A 26,394-nucleotide genomic window follows, 5' to 3' on the forward strand; every position below is an offset into this window, starting at 1 on the left:
CTTGCATGTCTCTTAGTTGCTGTAGTTCTATCCCCATAGCTTGTATTTTGTCATTGAGGCTGGTCTTTTCAGTTTCCCATGTCGCCTTCTCCTTCTCCCATTCATCCTTCTTGTTTTTCTCCCATTCATGTTGCATATGCCCTCCTTGCTTCTTGATTTCATTGAATGTCTTATCAATATGTGCTTTTTTTGCCATCAATGCCTCATTGGTGTCGAGGTCCATTTGCAGGTCCTGGTAGACCCGTACTTGTTTGTGGATGGCGTGGAAGGGGCTGAGAATCCACCCCCTGCCTTGGGCCTATGTTTGTAGGCCTTGGGGGGGTCCAGAGGGCGCGGGGCTAGTAGTAGGTCCCTCGGGCCTGTGCTTGCAGGCCCTTGTGTAGGGCGGGGTCATAGGCCTCATAGGCCTATTCCGTGGTAGTAGTAGCCTGACCAGGGCCAAGCGGGGGTCATGCTAGACCAGGGTCCCACGACGAGGGGTAGCAGTAGCAGAGTGTGTTGCGAGACGGGAAGTAGGGGGTGCCGCGACAGGAATTGCGATGCCGTACGCAGAGGTGCTGCGACGGGGGAGGAGTGTGAGGGGTTGGGGGTTGTGTATGTGAGAGAGAGAGAGAGAGAGAGAGAGAGAGAGAGAGAGAGAGAGAGAGAGAGAGAGAGAGAGCAATATACTATTGTCTTCGGGAGGCCTCACTGGCCTATGGGACAAAGTACAACAAATGGAAAGAAACTCTACAAAATTTAGGGTGCAGGCTAAAGTTTATGAAGAATCGAGACTTGTAATCACCTGAATTGCCCGATGTTGCTTCCTCGAATACTCCCACCAATCGTGACACCATAGCTCATGTTCTTCGATGGCAATGATCAAATGTGTGCATCTGCAACCACTTCTTCTGGACAGAGTCTTCTTTCTTCTCATTGTTTCTCCCCTTGCAGATGTTGCAAAAGTATCTTCCGTTGCCATTTCGATACCGTGCCGCAGAGGGCTGAAGCAAGGGGCATGCTAAGGCCCTTGATAAGTGATATGTTAAGTTAAACTATATGTGAGAGAGAACGAGAGAGATTAACGTCCACGGGAGGCCTCGCGGGCCTATGGGACAAAGTACACAAAAAAGCGAACTCATACAAGCCTCAGTGGGCTGAAGCAAAGGGCACGCTAGGACCCTTGCTGCGTACTAATCTATGCTAACAAAATCATAATCATGAATAGAAATAGTCAACTCCAACTGCAAAGTGGATCAAATCAATCTATCCAGTATTAGGTACAAAGTGAAAAACAAGTCAATCTCGCTGCTAGGACTTAGAAACAGAATGAGAAACCGTAGCCTAGTACAATGATGGCTCTCTGGTGGGCTGCGAAGATGTCTCGTATTTGTGTTTGTCGAGCTGTCTTGCAATGCGGTGGGAGACACGGTCTCCTCGCTCTTTAAACTCTCCGAGCTATGTCCAGAGTGACCCCTCGTCTCTATCGGTCCTCCTTGAGGAAGATTGTGATAGGTCGGACCTCATTAGAGTATACTCTGAGGACTTTTTGTCGCGCATGTGGTCTCTCCGTCCCTCTCTCGGTGGTACCACGTCGGTTGCTGATCCATGCTACTCTTTTGTCGGCTAGCTCCTCCTCCTCCACTCCACTGTGTCTTGGGGCTGACTCAAATGTATAGAAGTCTGGGACACATCGCTGTGCCCAGTCATCCTCTATTTCCTGTGGTGGTTAGGCCATCCCCTCCTGCTCTTTGATCTATTGTAGTAGTGTCTCCCCGTGTGCTGACGCGTCTCCATCAGATAAAGCCCGATATAGACCTGGTCATGGAAATGGATCAGTCGTGATAAAGGGCGAAAGCCACTCCCCTCCAGGTAGAGACAGTGGTAGCGTCCCCAAATCTCGTAGTAGCCTGGGCAAACACAAAGAAAATATTCCTCTGTCTCAACTGCCCCCAGCGTACATAACGTGCAGATCCGCTGCTCTTTGGGTATACCTACTGCTCTCCCAACCTAGATCTAGCCGATGGGATGAAACCCTCATTTGACCAATGGCAATCCTCAGTGCATGGGAGACTCGTCTGTCCTCGAGATACTGGGGTCTGATGATGAATCCCTCCTCTGATACTCTCAAGAAGTGGTTGCAGGAGAACTGGGTCTTGGTGGGGAGCTCCTGGTCCTCCCCCCAAGTCCGGGATGTATGAAGCTGGAGGAGGTCTAACCGTATGATATGGTTGATTTCATCTTGTGGGATCGACTCAAGGAGGCACATCCATGCTGTACTGAAATCCTGTCCATCTGGATACCGTGCCTGGCAAGCCATGTAGATATGTGTGCATACCATGTATCTGCCCCGCTCTCTGCTAGCCGTCTGGATGACTCTAGGGCCAATTGGAGGTCTCCAGGGGGGTAAGTCCTAGACTCTGTGGATGAAAGTCACTATCTGGAAGATGGCATCAACTTGGAGAGGCGTCATGGTGAACTCTACCTGTACTATCTCATGTGGGACTGAGGGCTTACATCGGATCATCCTGGACCCCATCGTCACTTGTAGCCGCTCATCCAGTCTGTCCTCCGAAGATCGCATCCCTAGAAGGGTGCTACATACATGGTAGTCGGTCGCACCAGTGTCTCAAAAAGCCAGCCCTTCGTCGGTGGATCTTGGAAGTGCACCTAGAAGCACTGTTGCTCTAGTCTAGCCAAAGCACTAAGCCCTCGTGTGAGCCGTGCCTGGGCTGCATGGGTCATCGTGAAGATGGGCCTTGTGAAGACTGCTCCCAAACATGTGTATGATTGCACTATCTCCACTGGCTCGCCACTATAGGTGAAACTAAGTCGGCGAATCACTGCTCGTGAGGTGTTGAAAAGAGACTCACAGAGAGAGAGAGAAAGAAAGAAAGAAAGAAAGTGTATTATTGTCCACTAAAGGCCAAAATGGGCCCATGGGACATCAAGAACTCTGCGTACAAGATAGCACAAAATCAACGTGCCACAAAGAAGAGGCATCGTCGAATATCATCTAAGTGCTACGCAATACAATGCAAGTGAAAGTACATAATGTCAAATCCGAGCCTAAATACAAAGTAAGCTAGATGCAAGGAAACCGCCCCTGGGTGCAAAATGGGGGGATGAGTACAATATGTCAATGCAAAGATACAAGTCCATGTATCACGGAGTCTGAGAACCAAAATAATACTGGAAATCCTGTCCATCGACTCTGCCTCCTGCTATGAGAGTACAAATCTGAGCAAAAGTGAGGTGAGCGGCTGGTAGGGCGAGATCTCCATGAGTAAGTCTCCTCCAGAAAGCTGCCATCATCCTGGATCGTCTGGAGATGAAGCGGCGAGTACGTCCCCTATGTAACAAGATCCTGCGGCGTCTACAAACCATCTCATATGTACATCCACAGGGTGGAGGCATGTGTCCTGTGTGAGCTCTGACCTCCTCGTGCTCCTCCTGATACCTGTCATCTGGTATAGCGTGTGTCTGAGCTCTATCGGGCTGGGCTCTATCACGCTCCAGTCTTTGCTGATGGTCTCTGAGGTAGTGTCGTCGAAGCATAGTGGCCTCCCTGACATAAAGAGCTAGGCAATGCTGATCCTCATAATCCATCACTCGTGAGAGAGGTCCAAAGCCATCCGTGAAGAGACAGTGGAATCTCCCTCTTATCTCATAATATAGCGGGCATCTGCAAATGAAGTGCTCCTCTGACTCCACCTCTCCCATGGTGCAACAAGGGCAGATCCTGGTCTCTTGGCCTGGACGCCGTCCATCCTCCATGCGTCGCATCCTACCAGCCTCTATCTCGAGCTGATGCGAAGAGACTCTAAGTTGGCCAAGGGCAATCCTCAGTGAGTGGGACATGTGGATACCTGTGTAGCCTGGTGGAATGACAAATCCATCCTCTGAGATCCGAAGGAAGTGGTCACGATATGTGGCCATCTTCGTCGGAAGCTGCGTGGGATAAATCCAAGTGCGGTACGTATGAAGCTGCAGCAAGTCTGCTCTCGTGACCTGACTAAGCTCGTGGCGAGTCAACTCGAGATGAGGGGCATCTATGCTGTATCGGAAGGGAGGCAGTCTATCCATGTCTAGTCCAAGAGATGTGAGCCACCTAGTGAGTTTGAAGTACCAACAGTATCGGGCCCCAGATCGTGCCAACTCCATAGAAGATGCAAGTGCTAACCATGGCAACCGAGCTCTGCCTGCTGCTGAGTCTCCAAACTCCCTAACCCTGTGCAAATACATGACCGACTGAAACGCTGCATCCAATGCAAGGGGAGTAGCTCCAAACTCTGCTAGCATGATCTCGTGCGGAACTGTAGCCTTGGCCCTAATGAGCCGAGAGAACATGATGATCTGTAACCTCTCTACTCGTCTCCAATCTGCAGCGCCAAGGTCTCCTGCCCAGAAAGGAGCTGCATACATCGCAGCTGGTCTCACCAATGTGTCAAATAGCAGGGATTTCGTATCGGGATGCTGAAAGTGGGACTGAAAACACTGACGCTCAAGATGAGCCAACGAAGCATACCCTTTACTAATCCTATCTCGTGCTGCATATGTCATGGTAAAGATCGGTCCCCTGAAAACTGCCCCCAAATAAGTGTACTCTCTAACAAGCTCAATGGGCTGTCCGTCATAAGTGAAGCAAAACTCATCCGTGCTGTAGATACGATCAGAGGTGTTGAAAACGAGAGAGAGAGAGAGAGAGAGAGAGAGAGAGAGAGAGAGAGAGAGAGAGAGAGAGAGAGAGACGGTCTCACGGGTCTTCTTGGCCGCATGGGTCGTTCCCCATTGTGTTCTCCATGTTGGTGACATTCACTAGTAATTGATAAAGTGTCTTGTGCATTGTCAATTCAAAAGGTATCACTTTGAAGTTATATGATTGTTTTTGAATGTGCAATCCAAGAGAAGGAATATTTTCATAGTGACAGTGAATATAAGCACTGGTGACTTGCGCATCTGAAGTGGAACAGTGCGGCAAAATTATACATGCACACCTCCATTTTGAGATATCTACAAGCAAAGCAAAAAACAGTTACTTAGAATGAGCATTGTTCTTTTGAATTCTTGGACATGGACACTCTTTAGTCATAGTGCAAAGCAAAAATGCCATAAAGCATTGAGGTCAACTCTCATTTCTGCAAAGAACAAATGACTTTGAGCATCGATGTCAGTTGTTTGAAGGCTCAATATCATATGACACATATGTTACATCGATTTGAACCACAGATTTAAATTCATGTTTTATGCAAAGCACACGATATAGGCATATTTTAGAATGTGTGTCATCCACAGGTATGCAGCAAAATGTGTCGAGACAAAAAGGTTATCCATAGATGCCATAACCTGTGCCCAAAATGGACAAAACTTAATCAATAGCAAGGATGAGACAGCTCACAGGTTTTTTGAAAAACATGGTGATGATGGCTTCTTAAATGTTCTTATATTCTTTGTCAATCCACTAAGCAACGTCGAATCAGACTTTGAATACAAGGAAGACATCTCTTTCATAGTATCTAATAGCTCAAACGCTTTTCCAATTGTTTTTGCAAATGCCATCTACAATGAGGAAGATGTGTGTGATGAGCTCATAGTTACTTCAGTTAATGTTTATCGGCTCATATGAAATGAGCACTATTATAATCACATTGTGGAGTCCATGGCGACCACAAGTTTTTGAAGGGCAGAAACTATGGTTACGGAGCAATCTGCAGTGCAATGTCAGCATGATAGTTCTTCAAAATATCACTGTAACATTCCATTATGCAGGGTTGAGCATAGCAAAGATAGCATGATCAACGAGCTGAACATTAATTCAATGACAACCAGTCCCAGGTGTTACATGTGGCAAGACTATCATGCCTCCAATGATGTTATGCTTGATTCTTTGACAAGTCAAACTAGGCATATTCCGCTCATGTCCAACAGGTGCTTCATTAAAATTAAGCAGAGCACAAACGGTTTTGTGCCAGTGCATATCGAAATTTGTGCCAAATCATGGCATTCACTCCCTGGATCATACTTCAGAAGAGTTCAATCACTCACCAGGTAGGTAATCATGCAATTTTTTACTTTCTTGATGTCCCGTCATCAAGGAATGAGTCCATGATAGCGTCAATATCATAATTTCTACAGCAGCACTGCCATCTCTACAACTATTCACAGTCACATGCGACAGAATTCTAGCCAATATGCTTGAAGATGCAGAGTCATCAGCAAGTTATTGTGGTCTAACTCTTGGCTCAGATATTTGCAGCAAATAGTCATCAACAGAAAACACTGTTTTTAATTGAGGTGGATTTCGTTAATACCCCTACCACTGTCTCAATTAATGGACCATTTAATGCACAGTTAGCCAGGAGCACAAATATGCCAGTTGCCTATAAATTTTGAAGTATGTAAGTCCCTGTTTGCACTGGCGGAAACTTAAGAGGGGAATGAAGGAAGAGTAACAGGTAAGTAGCCCAAAGGGCCTCCCTTGAGATTTGAAGCTTTTAAAGTCCATTTATGAAGCATGCATGTGACATTGTATCAGATGCCCTGCCAAGCAGAACTTGTGAGACCATGATCTGCACTCAATGATCACTTGATGTGTGAGGATTTGATCTACCAATCTTGGCTGTTGGGCAATGATAGGATATGTTGAGTAGGGATATATGCAATCAAACATATGGGAACTTCCAAATGCTTGAAGTTCTCAATATTTTGCACATGTTTTCGTGTGGCAAGGAACCATCTAGAGATGTGCCAAAACAACCTTTGGCCATCATGTGACAGTTTGTTTTTTGTTTATATCATTTTAATAATCGTAAAAATGTAATAATGCACAGAAAGGTATGACAAACATTTTTTGATAAAGCTAATTTGCTCTATGCTGTGAGAATCAATCAGTACTGTATGAATTGGTTCTGGTCTCTTCAATATGCATATGATGCTAGTTTACACGTACTTAGGATTGAGGAGAGTAGAAGGGCCCCAAAAGGGCACTTCAAAAATGATGCATGAGAAGGGCTGGGAGAAAGCTCCTAAATATAAAATAAGAAGATTGCACATGTTTGGACTAATTGTTTGCCAAGTCTATGAGAAAGGAATTAAAAAAAAGGCATTGATGTGAATAATGAAACAAATTTCTGAAGTTGGAGGTTTTTTGTTGCTTTTTTGTGACATAGATGCATCACTACAAGGAATTAGCTGTTTTTTCTGATGATTGACAAATTAAGGTTAAGATGCATTATTTTCTGACTGTAGGTGTCAAGTGGCTGGAAATCTCTGTGAAGATATTTTCTTTTATAAGCAGCAGCTGAGGTGCTGTGGTGTAGGCAACGAAGATTTTAGAAATTTCATCCTGGATATGGGAATCAAAGCTCTCAGGTAAATTTATATTATGATGCTGTAAATCATTCAAGTATTGATGAAGTTTCAGGTGGGAACTAGCTCTTCAAATTCACAAAAATGGAAACCTGTGTAGTATATTCTTTAATGAGGGAATTCCAATATGAGCCAAAACTGAAAAGTTGATAATTATAAAGCTCTCTCTTTAAGAAAAGTGAGGATAGCTTGTCTGGGATTTCAACCTTATAATGTTATATGAATTATGTAAAATGTTCATATTTTTCCAAGGCTGAACTTTTGTAAATCATTGCAGTACAAGATCATGGTACAATTCTTTAAATTTGTAAACTATCATGAAAGTATAGGTGTATAGGCTAAAGGCTAAGAAGAGGTTACAGGTGCATTATGTGGTAATATGTATCCAAAATGGAAGCATTTCCCTTTCAACCTTTGTCTTGCATAGGTTCCTAGGGATGAACTTTAATGTGCAATGGGAATTATCTAGATATAGCCATATCAAGAGAGTTGATTAAGCCTTGGAAGATACGTCATTTGCATCTGTAACTATAATGCATGTAATATAGTTCCATGCCATGGCTTTAGTTTCTGGACAATGATTTGCAAGGTCCTTGTAACAATGAGTCCATTTCAGGAGCAGACGCTCTAGTGAAATTGGGCATGTTTGAAGAAGCCAACAAGGTGCATAGGGTATCTCATGAGGAGAAACAAGTTGATCATCTGCACCCAAGACTTCTTTCAGTCTACTGACATGAAAGACAGGATGTACTTTAACATCAGGAGGCAATTCTAGTCGATATGCAACTGGTCCAATTCTTTTAATGACCTTGAAAGGACCACAGTATCTGGGGGATAATTTCGGAACCAAACCAGTACTTAGGCTCTTGGATTCCTTAGGAATTCGCAAATATACCATCGTTCCTTCATAGAACTCTCTAGGTGAACGATGTCTATTAGCATAAAATCTGTCCCGATCTTGGGCACTTCTAATAGACTCCTTGGCAAACTGCAACATTTCCTGCATATCTAGCAAGAAATTCTTAGCAGCATCATTTTGAATCCCTTCTAATCCAACCATAACTGGTGACTTAGGTTGAAACCCGTACATAAGCATAAAAGGACTGTAACCTGTACTAGAATGCTTTGCACTGTTGTAAGCAAATTCAATCATAGGTAGATAATCTTCCCATGAAGACTGTCTCTTAGATACATATGCCCGAAGCATGTCTTCAACCAACTGGTTGACCTTTTCTGTACTGCCATCGGATTGTGCATGATCCGAGGAACTCAGACTTAGAGTAGTTTCTAACTTCTCAAAAACAAGTGTCCAAAAGTTACTTGTAAACTTTGAGTCCCTGTCACTGACTATGTCAGATGGCAAACCATACAGCTTGAACAAGTGGTCCACAAACTCGTGAGCCAACTGAACAGCTGAAATAGTTGTTCTTGTAGGTAAGAATCTAGCCATTTTTGTCAAACGGTCGACTATGACCTAAATAGAGTCATGACCCTTGCGCGTTCAAGGTAAACCAGTAATAAAGTCCATGGAAATACTTTCCCATTTATTACCTGGAATTTGTAAAGGCTGTAATAAGCCCGCACTTCTAAGGCGTTCAGCCTTAGTAACCTGACAAACTCGGCAACCTACTACATAGTGCTCAATAAATGCACGCATCTTAGGCCAATAAAAGGTATGCTTCACAAGAGACAGAGTTCTATGTATACCTGGATGTCCTGCACTTGGAGCATCATGACACTCCCAGAGAATCTTGGATTTAAGGTCCAGAACATCAGGCACACAAATCTTTTCATTCCGGAACAGCAAGCCGTTCCTAATCATCCATTGACCTCCCGCCGCCTGTATCCTAGGTGGCACAATCCCTGAGTCCTGGTCAACCATGGAGCTCCCATCCTGGACTCTCTGCCAATAAGAACTGAAATGACTATCAGTTGCGTATAGCCCTCTCAAGGATTGAAATAGGTCTGAGGATATTTCCGTAAATGACAAAGCACTTACAAACTTAACTCGACTTAAGGCATCCGCCACACTATTCAACGAACCCTTATGATAACGTATTTCGAAATCAAAATCCTGCATTAATTCTGCCCATCTAGCTTTCCTTCCCCTCTATTCTGATCCATCACACACATACTTAATTGACTGATGATCAGTCAATACAAGGAACTTTGAACCATACAAGTAGTGTCTCCAAACCTTAAGAGCATACACTACAGCATAAAGTTCCTTCTCGAGTGTTGGCCAACGATACTGAGTGTCGTCTAGCTTCTTACTCTCGAAAGCTACAGGTCTGCCCTCTTGGAATAGAGCTGCCCCAATCGCATAATCACTCGCATCGGCCTCTAAAACATAAGGCCTGGTAGGATCGGGTAATGCAAGAACGGGTGCTTCCTTGATAGAAAACTTCAAGGTTTCAAAAGCCTTGTTCATTGCATCATTCCAAGAGATCGGCTGGGTAGACCTGCGTCCACGACCTTTCAATATGTTGGTCAAGGGTGCCGTGATATGTGAATAATCACGCACTGACTTCCGAAGAAATACCGTAAATCCTAGGAAAGAATGAAGTTGTTTCACAGTCTGAGGGATAGGCCATTCTAAAAGCTTCTGGATACGATCCAGATCAATGCTAATACCTTCAGAAGAAATCTTGTGTCCTAAGTAAATGATCTCCTTCATAAAGAAGTCACATTTACTCATCTTGGCATAAAGCTGATGTTGTCTTAGAACAACTAAGACAACCCGGAGGTGTCCTATGTGATCCTCAAGCGTTTTACTATATACCAAGATGTCATCTAAGAACACTACAACAAATTTGCCCAGAAACCCCTGAACAAATCGTTCATCATCTGTTGAAAAGTACCAGGAGCATTGGTCAAACCAAAAGGTAATACGAGGAACTCGTAATGACCATACCTAGTCCGGAATGCGTTTCTATCTATGTGTTTAGCATAGATACGGATTTGGTGATAACCCGTACGCAAATCAATCTTAGTGAAATACTTCGCTCCGGCCAAATGGTCTATCAAATCATCAGAACGAGGTAAAGGATAGCGGTTCTTAATTGTGACTTTATTTAATCGTTTATAATCTATACACATTCTCCAGGAAGAATCCTTCTTCTTTCTTAAGAGGACAGGTGCACCCCAGGGTGATTTACTTGGGCGGATATAGCCCATATTCAGGTAATCCTGAAGCTGGATAGCTAACTCATCCTCCTCTACCTGGCTCATCCTATAAGGTGGTACACTGATAGGTTGAGCCCTTGGGACTAAGTCTATGCGATGATCTACTGCCCGTTCTGGAGGTAAACCTTCCGGTAGTTGAGCTGGGAATATGTCCTTAAAATTATCTAACAACATTCTCAATTCTCGGTGTTCAAACACACTTAATTCATTCTTGTTAATTACCGAAACAACAAATGAAGAAAGTGGAATCAAAACACACTGATAGACATCATAATGAGAATTGTTTAATATATTCCGAAGCTGCATCGCAAATACAATAGGCCCCTGAGAAGAGGGAATTTTATCACACTGAATACAAAATTGGGTGTCCTTATCTACAAAAGAAAGCGTATGCTCCGTCCAGCCGATCTGAATATTGTGGGTTTTAAACCACTCTATTTCGATCAACAAGTCTACATGCTCCAGATGCATAACATAACATGTAAGAGCTCCCGTGTAGCTTGAATCCGGATAGGAAGCGCTTCAACCTTGCGATTCCAAAACTGCTTCCGAGCTGGAAGCTGCACCTCATAGGTGTGGTCGCTAGGTACTGTGGACAGTCCCATCTTCTGCACAAATTTGTACTTAACAAAATTGTGAGAGCTGCCCGGATCAAAGAGAATGTGAACCTGTTGGTCCCTAACTTCTCCATAAACTCGGAAAAGATCATGGGAACCAAACAACGAAGTATTGAAAGTACAATTACAAGAGAGTGGGCAGGTAATGACATTTACTGAAATACCTGTCATCGCGACTTGGTTTGCTCCCTTGGCTGCGGTACGTGGACCCGCCTAGAGCTTCGGTTCTAGCACCAACTTTTGGTTCTTCCGCTTAGGACACTCATTCTTTGTGTGGCCCCGCTCCTCGCAATAGAAGCATCGCCCTTCTTTCTTGAGCCTCAGAGTGCGAAGGAAACGGGCTTTACCATTCTTTGCTGGAGTTAAGCTTTTCCTGGAGGCGTTGTCCGTAGACTTCGTCTCCGCAATACCAGTCGCATGCTGAAAGAACTTGCGTTTGTTCTTTCCACTCGTATCGGTAACTGTGGTTGCCTTGGTACCGGCCATGGTATCATCATATATGCGTGCATACGTCGCACTTGTTGTTCTTTATCTGCAACTTGTAGGAGTCTGGCAAACCATCCACGAAGAAACCTAACAAGGTCACTGGATCCATTTTAGTGGCCCTGGTTTGCAGATCCCTAAATCTTTGAAGATAAACTTCAAAGGTCAAGTTTAATTTTGACATATCGAGGGCCTTGAGCTTGCCAACGATATCGTAGTCATCCTCCTTCTTCAGGAACTCCTTCTTGAAGATGCTCTCAAAATCTGTCCAAGTATCAGGCTTAGGCTAGAGTTCTTTCCACCATAGCAAGGCTTTACCTGACATAAACCCTGCTGCAAGCTGGATCTTTTTCTCATCTGGATAGGGGTGGAATTGGAAGTGTACCTGCCACTTGTGCAACCAAGTGTCAACTACCTCCTTTGTTCTTGACTTTTGGTCACCCGGAAAAGGATCTGGAGTTATATTCGGGCCTAGCACTGAAGCCATGGCATCCACATGCGTGAGCGCCTGTACAGTGCTAGCCAGAAGGGTGAGAGTTGCTTGTATCCCTTGGAGTTGCTGTGTCAACCCCGATTGATTAGCATTGACCTGCTCGAATTTGCCATCAAGAGTAGTCGTAAATTCACTGAAGGCCTTTTTTGTTATCAGGTCATCATAGAGACCCTGATCCTCCTCTCCCACAGGAGTGTAATCCAAGTCCTGCTCTCCCATGGTGAACTCGGGATTTGGAGCATCAGACATGGCTGAAATTCGATTGAATACGAACTGAAAGAAATAACTGACTGAAACGAAGTACAGAGGAGAATGGAGCAGAAGAAAACCGTCCCGAAAGATGCTGACGGAAGGAGATGCTGAAACCCGGCGAATCCTAGAAGCCCACGAATCTCTTTCCGAACCTGCAACCGGATACACACGCTGGTGAAGTGGCTGTACGGTCTGCTGACGTAGACTGTACAGCCACATTGACGTGGATTGTACGGTCGCTGACGTGGACTGTATGGCGTCTGTACAGTTTGTGGGTACAGTTTCGGTGCAGGGTTTGCTGACGCAGGGCTCGCTGCAGCGGGATCTGCACAGCTGGGCGCTGTTGTCCTCATCCTCGCCCTCTTGCTTAAAAGATTTATCATGGGATCCATCATCAATGTAGTTGATCCGTGTGGAATTGTTGCGCTGACTATTACCGTTGGTATGTCCATTGGTTCTCCCTCCATTGCCTCCGCTGTTGTTGGTAGCATTCTTGACTGTGACGTAGGCTGGCGCAGGGTATTCCGTACAATTCCGTACGGTGCTGATGCAGGGCCGTACGATGGCTGATGCAGGCTGGCGCTGGCAGTGTACGGACTGCACGGTGCAGGGTAGCACTGGCGCAAGCAGGGACGGCTGACGCAGGCTGGCGCACAAATCGAGGCGCTGCTTCGAAGCTCTAGGCTGGCTTGTGGGTAGGCTGGTACCCTGCCCCCACCTATATAGGGAGCAGGGCAGCCTTATTTGGAAGCTCTGCTTCCAAAAAAGGCCAAGCTTCCCTAGCTTTGGAGGGGTGCTTTTTCGAAAAAAACACCCTCTGCGCAGGCTGCACGCAGCCCTATGCGCAGGCTGTACGCAGCCCTATGCGCAGGTTGTACGCAGCCCTATGCAGGCTGTAATCAGCCTTCTGCGCAGGCTGTACACAGCCTGTTCGCCGCCCCACGAGTCTCTTTTTGCCCCCAGACTGTTCCATACAATCCTAGGCGCCCCTTCCTCGCCTCCCTTGCAGCTTTTTTCCGCCACTCTCTCCTACTTTTCTGCTCTCTCTCCCCTTCCTCTAGCCTTCTCTCACAGGCCTTCAGGGATCTCGATTTCTCTCTCTCTTTTTCTTCTTCTTTTTCCCAGATATCTCTCCACCCCTACTATCCCAGGTATCCAATAAAAACGCAGCAACAGATTTCGAAATTTAGGGCATACCTGGAGGGAAAACTCGTCAAAAGTTCTCGCATCAGAAGTTCCTACCTCAGGAGTTGGCTCTGATACCAACTAACACATCCCAGCACTCCTGAAACCCCTGATCTGCAAAACAACCACACACAACATCAGATCTGAGCAGGCTGCTCACCACCCAACTGTGAAATCTACGGGATGTGAACCCGAATCAGAAGATGTCCCCTCCGAGCCACGAGCTGAGCTACTGGCACGAACTCCCAATCAGATCCAAACCAGCTTGGTGTCCCATACCACCAGGTGGCGCTGTGAAGCCCTGGATCTGCCACTGGGCCTTGGGCTACGCTAAGATGCAGGCACGCGTCCGCGACTAAATCCAGGATCAGACCTTGCACCTGGGAACGAGACTTGCTCCCAACTGCACACTGAGAACTGAACCCCCTGGGCCCCTTTTATAGACTCGGGCCCCGAGCGCCAAAAATAGCGAAGACCTATAAATAGTTCGTACCCTTGCCACTCAACCCGAGAATCAAGCCTGCCTAGCTCTAAGCCTCCCCAGGCTAACCTGAGCTAGTTCTGTGTACCTAGTACACGTCAGATACCAATCCGTGCACATGACACTAAAGGAGGGTAAGTAGCTTCCCAGACGCAATTGACGTTATGACCTTCTATAAAAACATAATCTAGGGGCAGAAACTTACTATAGGAGCTATTTTGTCTAGAAAACTTGTATTTGAAATTGCTGCATGTTTAAAATTGGAGTAGAAATGAGAATCGGGAGACTGCAACTCCTGATTGTAAAATATAAGCATCTGGCTGAATTCTCAGCTTTCCCCAAGAAGCTGTTATAGTGGAGAAGGGAGGAAAATAGGAAATTGCTGCCCTGACTCACAGATCTTCATTTCCTGGAATAGGCAAAACGTTTATAGATTTACCAGAAATTTTCTGAAATTCTGATTTGCATTGAAGACTGGGTCGAGCGGGGGCGGTGCTAAGCTTCTTGCTCAGAAAAACAACACCAAACACCCCTCTCTGTTTTTCCCGGCCTGCTCATTGGTGTTTGTAAAGCAGCTTTTCTCATTCTAGCTGATGAGCCCCCTTGGCTGCCAACAGTGGAGGGCACACCAGTCCCATCAGCACATTGGAGGTCTTGAGAGCGTTTTACCCCGTGTTTAGTTTGTGCCTGCAGCAGCGTCATGCCTTGCTTGTTCATCTGGGTTTTTGGTGGTGCCCTTTACTGAGATATTGTTTGTCATCTTCTCCATTCAAGCGTCTTAATGGCTCGAGCTATGCTAGTCGCTCCCTCAGGCTGGAGGAAGAGATGAACTTGTCTACTGGGAAAAGTCAGGTCCCCTACTTCACAAGGTTTGGGCAAGGGTTCATGCTCCTTTTTTTAATCAGAAGCAAACTTTGTGTGTTTTTTGTTGGGTTTTGAGAGCTTGCGGATTGATAGTTTCTCTCTTTTGTCTCTTTCTGGTTTTTGCAGAGGTTTGGGATGGAGCTTACTCTCCCACCTCTGCTATAAATCATATTAATTTGTTATTTTGAATGGAATATATTACTGTTTCTCTGTAAAATACTACAATAGAGACTCATTAGAGATTGATGATGTGTGAGCTGTCTCCAGAGAACCCAAATGCTGGATGAATCACTTGATAGTTGCAATTTGATGCATAAAGTGAAGCTTTGCTAGACCCAAGGTTGTGATGATTTACTGGTTGTAGGCTTGTGTGTGCCTCAACACTTGGAGTGGTGGAATTGTGAATCATTTGGAGCTTGTTATCGATCCAGGTGCTGGCCCAAGACAAATAGGAGTGCTGCACAAGAGCGAGCCAAGCTGAGGTGATGAGAGGAAATGCTCGGCACACATCTTGTAGATAGCTGTAATTGACGGAGTGCCTTTATGAGCTTAGAGCCTTGCTTAACAAGGGTGCCTATTTCAGGAGAGGAGTCTAGGAAGCTAATGTAGGAGCTAGATGCTAAAGAGAGACTTTGGTGAAGTTTTGTTTTGGTCTAAACATAGAGACTATGGTGTTTCTTTGCCAAGTAGCAGCTTGTTTTAAAATAGCATTTCCAGAATATCCTTGAGACGTTACAACTAATCCGGGAGCCCAATGGATATTTTGATTTTACAACAGCATATGTCTTGAGCTACTGATAGAGGTAGCTGCCTCCTTCTGGGGCACTTAACAACATAGTCTTGGACATTCATATTCTTACCATGCGAGAATAATCAAGTCTTATGAATCCTTGGATGTCCCCACTCAGACTATCATGACACCCATATAACAATTGGCACCTAGTATTCCAAGTATTGTGTCCATCGGATATGATTTGCATGCTCGATCACATATTATACACCATTTTCCTCCTAGTGTTATGCACCGTCAAAAAACGTGCTCCAAGGTGTATTATCCGAACAGGTACTTATGGGATGGGTGTGCCATTTTGCATGCAGGTCAATACCACCTTGACAAAGGCTTGTGCAAAGTATTGTGCCCATCGGATATGATTTGCATGGTCGACCAAGCATTAAACTCCGTTTTTGCCTTAGTGTCACGCACAAGCATAAAAAAACAGTGTCCCAGGTGTGTTATTCCAACAAGTACTTATCGGATTGGTGCGTCACATTGCATGCAACTGAATACCACCTAGGTTGAGGTGCGTGCAAAGTATTGTGCCCATTGGAGATGGATATTCTACTGTCATAGAGTTTCTATCCATCCACTAAAGTATATTTTTTTCAATTTTGTTCTTGCTTAGCACCAAATATAGTTGCTTCATCAACAATAGGCATAATAACTTCATCTTGGAAAGCGCGCTATTTTCATAGACATGTGTTGCTTGTATTTCAATGGCATCTATAGGTGTTGAAACTAAAGGATGGTCATCATTAGCAGATGAAGCCTCCATTGGGCTCCTTCCACTAATCACTTCCTAGATTCGAATTTAGGTGAGCATGTTCACATTTTATGCTTGAAGAACTCCTTATGAGGACTCCACATTATACTTTTCTTTAGATCTTAAACTAGATAGCAAACTCTTACATTAATTCAGCCCATTTGGCCTTTTGACTTTTTATTCTGGGCTGATTGCACTTGATACTCTCAATTAAAGAGAATCTCCAACTTGGAACCATATAAATAGTGCCTCTATGTTTTCGAAGCACGGATGATAGCATAAAGTTCTTTCTGATATGCGGAGCAGAGTTCTTGAGCTGGGTCTAGTTTTTTTCTTTCTAAAGCAACCGGTCGCCCACAACTCTACCACTTACATTCATTAGGATCAACTATTAAAACTTCTTAATAAGGGGAAAAATTCTTTTCAGGTTCCTCAGTCCAGGGAAAGTTTTTCCCTCTCTTAAGTGGATCTGTCATTGGCACTGCAATTTTTGCATAATCTTTATCAAATCATTGGTAAGAGGCAGTGTTCTCTAGGATCAAAGGGAGCCTTCAGTTCTCCTTTGGTTTGTGCCATAATGATGGGCTACTTGAGAGGTCTGCAACTAGTTCGCATTGATCGGAACTAGACAGTTCTGACAATTCTGACAATTCTGACGTCAATTGGGCTTTGATACGACTTAATGCAAAAAGGAAAGAAATTTGCAAGTTCTTTAGATCAATGCCTTGATACGAAATGATGCCAAGGGAGGATTTGCGGGTCCTTCCTTTACCTCCTCGCTTGTGCTCCAATATTGCATTATGTAGCAACAATGAACCCACATGCTCGATAATGCGCACTCTTTTTCAAGCACATGATTGCAGGAGCATAAATCAGGAAGTATGCTGGTTTTTCAGTGCCAAAAAAATCTCTGACAACATGTATTTTCAGCTGGTTGACCAAACCACGTCACTGGTTTGGTCAACAGTCGACCACCTCGCTGGTTTGGTCAACCACCTTGTTGATTTGATCAATCACCTCACTAGTTTGGTCAACCATCGGGCTGGATTGGTCAAACCATGTTGCGGGTCTGGTATCTTCCACACCACGACTTCAAGTCAGCCCAGACTAAACCAGCCTATACTTCATATGACCTCTACTTGGCTACCAAAGCATAAGGCAAAACAAACAAGCACGATTGTTTTATGGGCTGTTTTCTGTAGCAGGCCTGTAACACAGAATTGAGCATAGCTCGCCCAATACACCTCCGCATGGCACCAAAGTCGACTGCTTTGTTGGTATATATGTGGACCAAGTGCCCACCAAGCGGTTTCTTGATCGGAGTTTTCAAGGAAAAGTAGTTGTTGCTTCAATGTTTCAGGCTGCTCATACTTTGATTTCTAGTTCTCTTCAGTGGAGCTTCATCTGGAACTCAAACTGGAGTTATAGCCTGGCCTTGCGTCGAAAGACACCTTGCTGGATTGGTGAGATCTATTATAGATAGGGAGAACTTCCTCTGCTTCTCTCTACGTGACTGCAACCACAGTTAAGCACCATGGTTTCAAGCTTCTCTCTTCTGATCTTTCTCCGCCCAACACCACCCACCAATCCACTTGAAATGATGAACCCCTAGTACTCTGTCTCTGTCTCTGTCTCTCTCTCTCTCTCATTGCAATGCTCAATATAGGAGACAATAGGAGGCAACACAGTGGAAACTCTACAAAATACATAACCCTCTAGAATGAGGAGTATTTAACAAAATACTGCACCACATCCACCTTTTCCTACTTTTTAACATGGGTGTGACATATCCCTTGGATCTCCATTGAGGGTAGTGGTGCCTTACTAATTAATTTCTAGCAAGGCACCATTGGTCTTGTTGAGCACATATGCTTTTGTTTCACCTATCCAACCGGGTTAGTCACCCCATATGTTTTATTGTCTGTATGTATCCTATTTGTTATTCAAACGGAAAGAACGTATCCCACATGTTAGGGGTGTCAATGGTATGGTACTCCTGACGCACCTAACACATGGACATTTGACTGCAGTCCCTCATTTTTACATGGGTGGAGTGCATAGTACTGACACACTAACATATGGGATACAGTTTACTTTGTCAGCCCTTTTTTGTTTATCATATGTTTCCATGTTAACTTTGCCATTACGTTGTCATCTAATTTTCGGCATGCAAATTCTTGCTGATGTATGGCCCCACGAGGTTTGATTGTGTTGTTTTGAGTATTTTCATTGATGAAATATTATTCTTGGTTGGAGGGAGGTTTTGTGGGGGGAAGAGGGATAAATTTTTGCATCACTTTTGTATTTTGTTGGATTGGATTATTGTTATTTACAGTTAAGAATCTTCAGAGTGACACTTCTTGGAGTAAGTGTTTTGTTTTTAAAAGGATCTTTCTCTGAACAGAAACCATTTTTTGTGCTGAAAGCACATGTGACAAAGAATCAGGGGTTCTGACACAAACTCTTTTGCTGTGTTCTCTTTACTCTAGGCTAAATTGTTGACCTTTAGTTGGATGCTTGGTAGGGTTGATGGGGTGGAAATTGAAACTAGTGCAATGACTTATCACGAGTGAATTCCATTTGTAAAAATTCCAATGTGATGAATTGTTGGTATATGTGCCTTCCATACTAGGGGATAAAGTAGAAAAATATCAGGATTGTTATTTATAGCTAACCTCACATCCTTCCTTCCAAACCCTCTTTACTGAATAATTTGGTCTGTGTGTTTTGGCCTGCAGGAGGTATTTCTTTCTGATTGCTTTCAGGTCCTATCTGTATAGTTGTGTAGCATTACATACTAGCACAAGTGCTCGGGAGAGGGTCTTTAGTGAATGGATGCAAGCAAGGCCTGAACTTGCTCACCTCTGCAACAATCTGAAGCTAGAGTGATTGATTAAACCATGGGGTTGCAAGTCCAGACAGATCGCATGACACCAAGCACAAAAGAATTTGTATGATGGCTACACTTGATATGTATATAGATGGAGTCCAGATATCCATGTTTGTACAGAGAGTATGTACTAAAGTTTTCTGAGGTACCTAGTAGTGCTAAGTATTGTCATATAAATTTCGATTTAACTCTCATGAGGTGAGCAGCTATCTCCTCTATTTTTGTCTCAAGAAGAGGAGGGTTATCATCACGCCTTTAGTTGTCTTACATGAGTTGTAATAATTTACTTTTCTGTACCCTTGTACATTGCCATGAAATTGTCTGAACCTTAACTTTTTCAGCTTGAAACGGAAGAATATTAGATTTTACATTCTGCAATTTAGAGTCCTTTGCCAGGACCCTTCTAAAATTTATGGGCCCTGTGATTCTAGACTTGAAGACCATGCTGCCATCAATTTTGCAGAACAAATCTCATTGATATCTTTCCATCTGTATTCTTATGGTACCTGATTCTAGATGATGAGATACAAAAAGTGAATTTTATGTGGTCTCATGGCATGTCTAACATGTGTGGTGCGATGTGCCCTAGTTCTGAAACGAGCATTCTAACAAAATTATGAGGCAGCACTAAAAAGATCAGGTCTGTGATTGTATACAACTCAATTATTTGGTACAGAATTGGATGATTGAAACCAAACAGATTCTACGCATAGCTTTTAATCTCCAATAAGGTCTCCAAACTCAACATCACTTCATTGTCACTTGTCAGAAAATGGAAGAGTAAAGCTGTGTCAACAGGAGGTGGATTTGTAAGACATGCTCTAAAAAGCTGTGCTCTAGGGCTTGTGCTATTAAAGCATTTCACTCCCTAGATCGTTCAAATAAGTATAAATGACTAAGAGAGAGTGGCTATTTTCTCCCATGTGCAACATCTATAACATTAAAATAACAAATGCAATGTTTGGATTAATGACATAGAGTTCCTTAAGTATCAATCTTGGTAGCAAGGGGAGTCTCAATTTGACAAAACTACCTATGAGTCCGAATTTTGAATACATACACCATGTGACCCCATGATGGGGAATTGGAATTGTCTAATGCAAGTAACATTTAATTGAATAAATGCCATAAGTGATAGAAGATGACATGACATGGGTGGGCTAACTTCGAGGTGCACATAGTGGAAGATGTTGGAACAACACTAGGCTCTGTTCAAGAGAAAGGGGATGAGGAACAGTAAGGGGTGTGGTGATGCAATTGACTTAACTCTTGATTTTGTAGATATTTGAAGCACAAGGAACCATTGAGAGCATGCAATGGCTGACTTCCAAGATGAGAATCGCCTTGTACAAGAGGATCAAGCTTGCTACAAGAAAATGCCTTATGAAAAATAGAAAGGACTAAGTGAAACGGCACTATGTGAAACACCAACACACATGGAGAAGGTGGCACTTGCCTCCCCACCACTCAAAAGAATTTGGAATAAAAGCTAGTAGCCATTTGGTAAGAATTAGAAATGTAACTCAATTAAAGGCATGTGTCATTGAGTCAAGAGAAACCAATATTTAACAAAATTTTATGTAGTCATGCTCTTACACGGAAATATTTTAAGGTCTTATGCATAATCGTGAAACAATGTCTTCAGTTGTAGTGTCATTGACTATCTTTCTTCAAGAGTCCTGATTATACTATCTCCAACTATGGTTCATTATTGAACATGTCATTCGAGATAGTGGCTTTCTCGTGTTGGGATATTAGTAGCAAAAACATCGTTCCCCATATTACATTCATTGAGGATTGTCCTCACAAGCTTTCCTCTTATGGTTCAATTGCCCATCTGTTCGATGGAGATTTAATGTATTTTAGAATAGTTAAAGCCGTATGAATCTTGAAAATAGGACATAGCTAGGATGGGGCTACAGTGATTGGGATTTTAGCGAAGGATGGCAGGGAGTGTGGAGGGCGGGAGAGGGTCGATGAGATAGATGTGGGATGGAGAATCCAATTGGCCCATCGCTTCCAATGCATTGGGGAATTTGAATGGTTTGAGAGTGGTTATAGCCTTGAATGCACATTGAATGCTATTATGTAGGTAAGCTATGCGCCCAATTGGTTAGAACATGATGCCCTTGATGGGCAATAAATCATAGTATTGATAAGTTTTTATTCCTCGTTTACAATTTTCATGGAACGTTTCATATCTACTAGGATCAGGTGCTTGTAATTGAACTTGTTAGCCTTTCAGGCATTTACATTTTTAGCTACTTTTGCTTTTGCCAACTTATTGAGGTATTTAGTTTCCCACTATTACATGGAAAGATCATGTTCCTTTGTGGTATGTATGATTCATATAATATAATGCATATATCTCAAGGGGTTTATGGCTATCATTAGCTGGTGTAATGTCATTCTATCTTATCTTGGGGGGTTTGCAAACACACTTGCTTCATTGGAAACTATTGAACACCAAAGTGCTGTAAAATTTGCTACATTGTGACCTCCAAACATTCCACTATGAGTTTTCACTAAGACTAAGTCTAACTCATCCTTGCAAATGCATCTATGCAGTAGGCCATCTTTCCCTTTAATGTAAAGAGAATTGTCTATGATTGATGGGGGGATTCATCCTCGATCAATTTCTTAGCTTCATTCTTTCTCTGCAAACACATCTACAATTATATCATCTTTCCATTTACTGTAAAGAGAACCATCCATGATTTGATATGGAGATTCCTTCTTGATCAATTTCTTAGCTTCATTATTAGGCATGTTTGGATTGGCCAACATTCATTGTAGCATTATGGGAGCTCGGGATATCATGACTTTAAAATGATTAAAAGAGAATTAGAAAGAATCAAGGATCTCATCATCAAAACTCGGGAGGAGCATCATGATGCGCACATCAAATTTAGTTTGGGTTCCTCTTGAATTGTTGTGATAGATCTTGATATTGTTTTTTGAAATAAACCACCAGAGTGAAATCAAACTTTATGAAGATCAATTGTCATTTGGAAGTCCTAATGTGGCAAGGATTGTTAACTAGATAAAATTAGACTCACTGATCTGTAATAGAGTTGAAATGATTTGCTATGAGATAATGCAAACTTTGATAATTTCATGCATCATTGCTCAAGCCTCTTTATTAATGATGCAAATATTTTTGACTCCATTTGAATATGCCCTAGAAAAGCACATTTAGTAGTTCATCTTGAACTCTCTACGTTTAAAGTGAAATTTCAATTCCCAATTAGTTGTCTTCAAATTAGTTGCCTTATTAAAGCTCAATTTATGGAACATTGCACTATTTCATCCATATGAACACAGGAGGTCATGGTAGAGTGGATCTCCTATTACATCAAAGTTGAGGATGAATTTTTAGTAGAATCCCACATGCACCATGAAAACTACAACACTTTAATGGAAGTGGTAGTCTAGATATCACTATGATTTTACATTTATTGGTTGTAAAGCTAAATCTGGATACTATGTGCCCCAAAACCAATTGTGTATGTTAGCATGAAATGGGATGTAGTAACATTTGCATTGGTCTAATTCCTCTCTCAAGATGCTAACTAGTTCTTCTACGTTGATCACACACAAAGATCGTCAATAAAGACTTGTATTCTCTTTCTAATTTGATCCTAAGTTATTGGTCAGATTCCTCTCTCAAGCATGATAACTATTTCTTCTAGGTCGAGTGCACATAAGGATTATCATTAAGGACTTCTATCCTCTTTCTCAGCCCAATTGATTGTCACTCCCATGGCCTCCATCTCAATAAACCACAGCTTTCTTTCTATGCGAAATGTGCGTCTCGCCTCTTTGTTTATGGGAAGGCAATGACCCATTGCAGCTTGGTGTGCATCCAATTTATGAGAAGAGGAGATGGTCATAGTCCCTGGCTAGGAAAACTAGCACGAAGAGAGCCTTGCCCTCACTTCGTTTCAGTTACAACAAGCTGCGCCAAGGAGAAGGAGACCGAGCTTGTGCACAAGGGCACTAGAGGTCACCTTGAAAGGAAAAATTCCATTGCAAAGATGCTTCAAGGCGATTATCTGGTGAGACTGACCTAGATCATCTAAAGGATCACAAAGCTGACAACGAAGCAGATGTTCATGACATTTTCGTAGCTATTGTGCAGTTGACGTGAAGAAGGTGCATTCGGCCGTAAAGTTAATTGGTGCAATTGAGAGTAAATAATCAATAGGTTGCGTCAAACAAGGGTGTCATCGACCCAAATGACTTTACATCATTGCTTGAGGTACACTGCTATGTAATAAGTGATCCATGTAGTAGAATAACCTCTTTCAAATTGTGCAAGGTCAGCTGACTATATATACAAATTGGTTATATACACTATACACACACACACACACATACACACACACACACACACACACACACACACACACACACACACACATGTAAATATGTGTGTTACCTACTAAAATAGTAAAATCTATTAGAAGCACTTAGAAGAATGCACACTCCTATGTATGGACTTGGAGGCTGAGGTGGATTTGAAATTGAAGACCTGTATAGTGTACTATTGTGTCAAGAGAAGTTTATTTAAGCATTCCACTGTAGTATCACGACTACTTTTTGCTCTTTGAATATTGTGAGTAGTATGAATAATTACACTTGTGAATACTATAATTATTGTAATACTCTATTCATACTACATAGTATTATTTTGTGATTTGGAACAAATAGTTATGTTTCTACTCATAGTATTAGTATTACACTTGTGAATGCTATAAGTAGTATGAATAATTACACTTGTGAATACTATTATGACTGTAATACTCTATTCATACTACATAGTATTTATTTGTGAGTTGGAACAAATAGTTCTATTTTTGCTCATACTATTAGTATTGCAATGGTGTGAAAACTAACCAACAGATCTAACAACATTGTTACTACCAGGGATGTTTTTATCGAAGGTATAGAAATATAGTATTATAATATACTGGCAAAATTTTTCATAAATTATTTTTAAAAGTTTCAAAGAATTGGCGAATTATATCTTTTGTTAAAATTTTTGTTTCAAAACTTGGCTAAATATTCTAGGGCATTTAAAAAACTTTCAATTTTCACAAATATACTAAGAACTAGTTATATTGAAAACTCTGTCTTTTCCGTTTTACATAGTTTCAAAACACATGAAATAGCTAGCATTTAGGATACTGTAGAGTATGCAAAACATAAAATTTTTTAAGGATAATGAATATCCTTCAAATCCAATGGGGAAAGAAAATTCTCAAAGTCTAGTTTAAATAGTCCAAAAAAGCTAATTATAGCCTTTTCTTTTACAGCTTGACTTCCAGAGTGCTAATGCTCTATCATACAGAAAGCTACTAACATCATAAGAACAAGAGTATAATCTCAAGCTAAGATCTAAGTTATCATCTAGCTTATTCTTCAAGTAACCGAGAGTACTAAAACACCTTTCATTCTAAACTGAGCCAAGAATAAAGGTTTGACATAAATTTGCAACTTTGAAGTACTCAAACATGTTATCTTGTAGGAATGTACCGCGAGAGAGCCTTGTATTCAAAACAACTTTGCTCTTTAGAGTATGCAATCTAGAAGTGCTTTCTATGGTCATCTCTATCTCCTTTGTACTCATGTTATTTATCTCTGCAAGAAGCTCATCTCGAAGGACCTGATCGGCATACTTCTGTTGTCCTTTAGATAACTCAAAATCAATAGCCTTACGCTTAGATCCTTCCATCCCTAATGTAGGATCAAAACAAAAGAGCATTCAAAAATAGTTCTAAATCTAAGAAATGGAACAACTTTATCATAGCCCAACATACATGAAATTGGTATCAACCTATTAAAAAAAGAAGGATCACATCACATCATGCATACCAAACAATAATGTATATGCATATTCACAACATAAACTTTAAAAAAATAAATAAGCATATATTTCTGCAGGTTGTCAGCTAGAACTAAGGAACTTGGTCCTAGGTTGTGGTGCCTCTTAGCCCCCTGCCTTGTGAGCACAGGAGCCAGACACCACTTCCTGAACCAAGCCCTTCTTTCATGTTTGAAATCATAATACTACACTACATAAAGCATGCCAAACCAATTTCAGCTTACTCTATACAATGCACTAATAAATACATTAAAAAAGAAAGAGCACATCACAGACAATGATGCATATGCATACACAACAGAAACTTTTAAAAAATAAATAAGCATACATTTCTTCAGCTTGTCAACTAGATCTAAGAAACTTGGTCCTAGGTCGTGGTGCCTCTTAGCCCCTTGCCTTGTGAGTGCAGGAACCAGACACCACTTCCTGAACCAAGCCCTTCTTTCATGTTTGAAATCATAATACTACACTACATAAAGCATGCCAAACCAATTTCAACTTACTCTATACAATGCACCAATAAATACATTAAAAAAGAAAGAGCACATCACAATGATGCATATGCATATTCACAACAGAAACTTTAAAAAAATAAATAAGCATACATTTCTTCAACTTGTCAACTAGATCTAAGAAACTTGGTCCTAGGTCATGGTGCCTCTTAGCCCCCTACCTTGTGAGCACAGGAACCAGACACTACTTCCTAAACCAAGCCCTTATTTCATGTTTGAAATCATAATACCACACTACATAAAGCATGCTAAACCAATTTCAACTTACTCTATACAATGCACCAATAAATACATTAAAAAAAAAAGAGCACATCACGGACAATGATGCATATGCATATTCACAACAGAAACTTTTAAAAAATAAATAAGCATACATTTCTTCAGCTTGTCAACTAGATCTAAGGAACTTGGTCCTAGGTTGTGGTGCCTCTTAGCCCCCTGCCTTGTGAGCACAGAAACTAGACACCACTTCCTGAACCAAGCAATTATTTCATGTTTGAAATCATAATACTACACTTCATAAAGCATGCCAAACCAATTTCAACTTACTTTATACAATGCACCAATAAATACATTAAAAAAGACTTGCTACCCATGTGGCAGCAGATCTGCTACCTACATGTCCTTAATTCTTTCCCTACTATAATCAATCCTTT

The 26,394-nt window shown here is 42.2% G+C and overlaps 1 protein-coding gene across 1 annotated transcript in view; it reads left to right on the forward strand.

Moving 5' to 3' along the window:
• LOC147891924 (metal ion-binding protein) overlaps window positions 1-20,039 on the forward strand; it is a 127,970-nt gene extending 107,931 nt beyond the window's left edge. Inside the window, exons 18-19 of the mRNA XM_087387943.1 lie at window positions 7,228-7,350; window positions 19,188-20,039. Coding sequence (XP_087244069.1) covers window positions 7,228-7,350; window positions 19,188-19,338 — 274 coding nt within the window. The 3' untranslated portion in view covers window positions 19,339-20,039. The remainder of the gene's footprint in view (window positions 1-7,227; window positions 7,351-19,187) is intronic.
• Window positions 20,040-26,394: the final 6,355 nt, after the last annotated feature.

This window comes from Dipteris shenzhenensis, chromosome 17 (genome assembly GCF_047967505.1).
Source record: "Dipteris shenzhenensis isolate YYH24624 ecotype China chromosome 17, Dip_SZ_1.0, whole genome shotgun sequence".
NCBI classification, from domain to species: Eukaryota; Viridiplantae; Streptophyta; class Polypodiopsida; order Gleicheniales; family Dipteridaceae; genus Dipteris; species Dipteris shenzhenensis.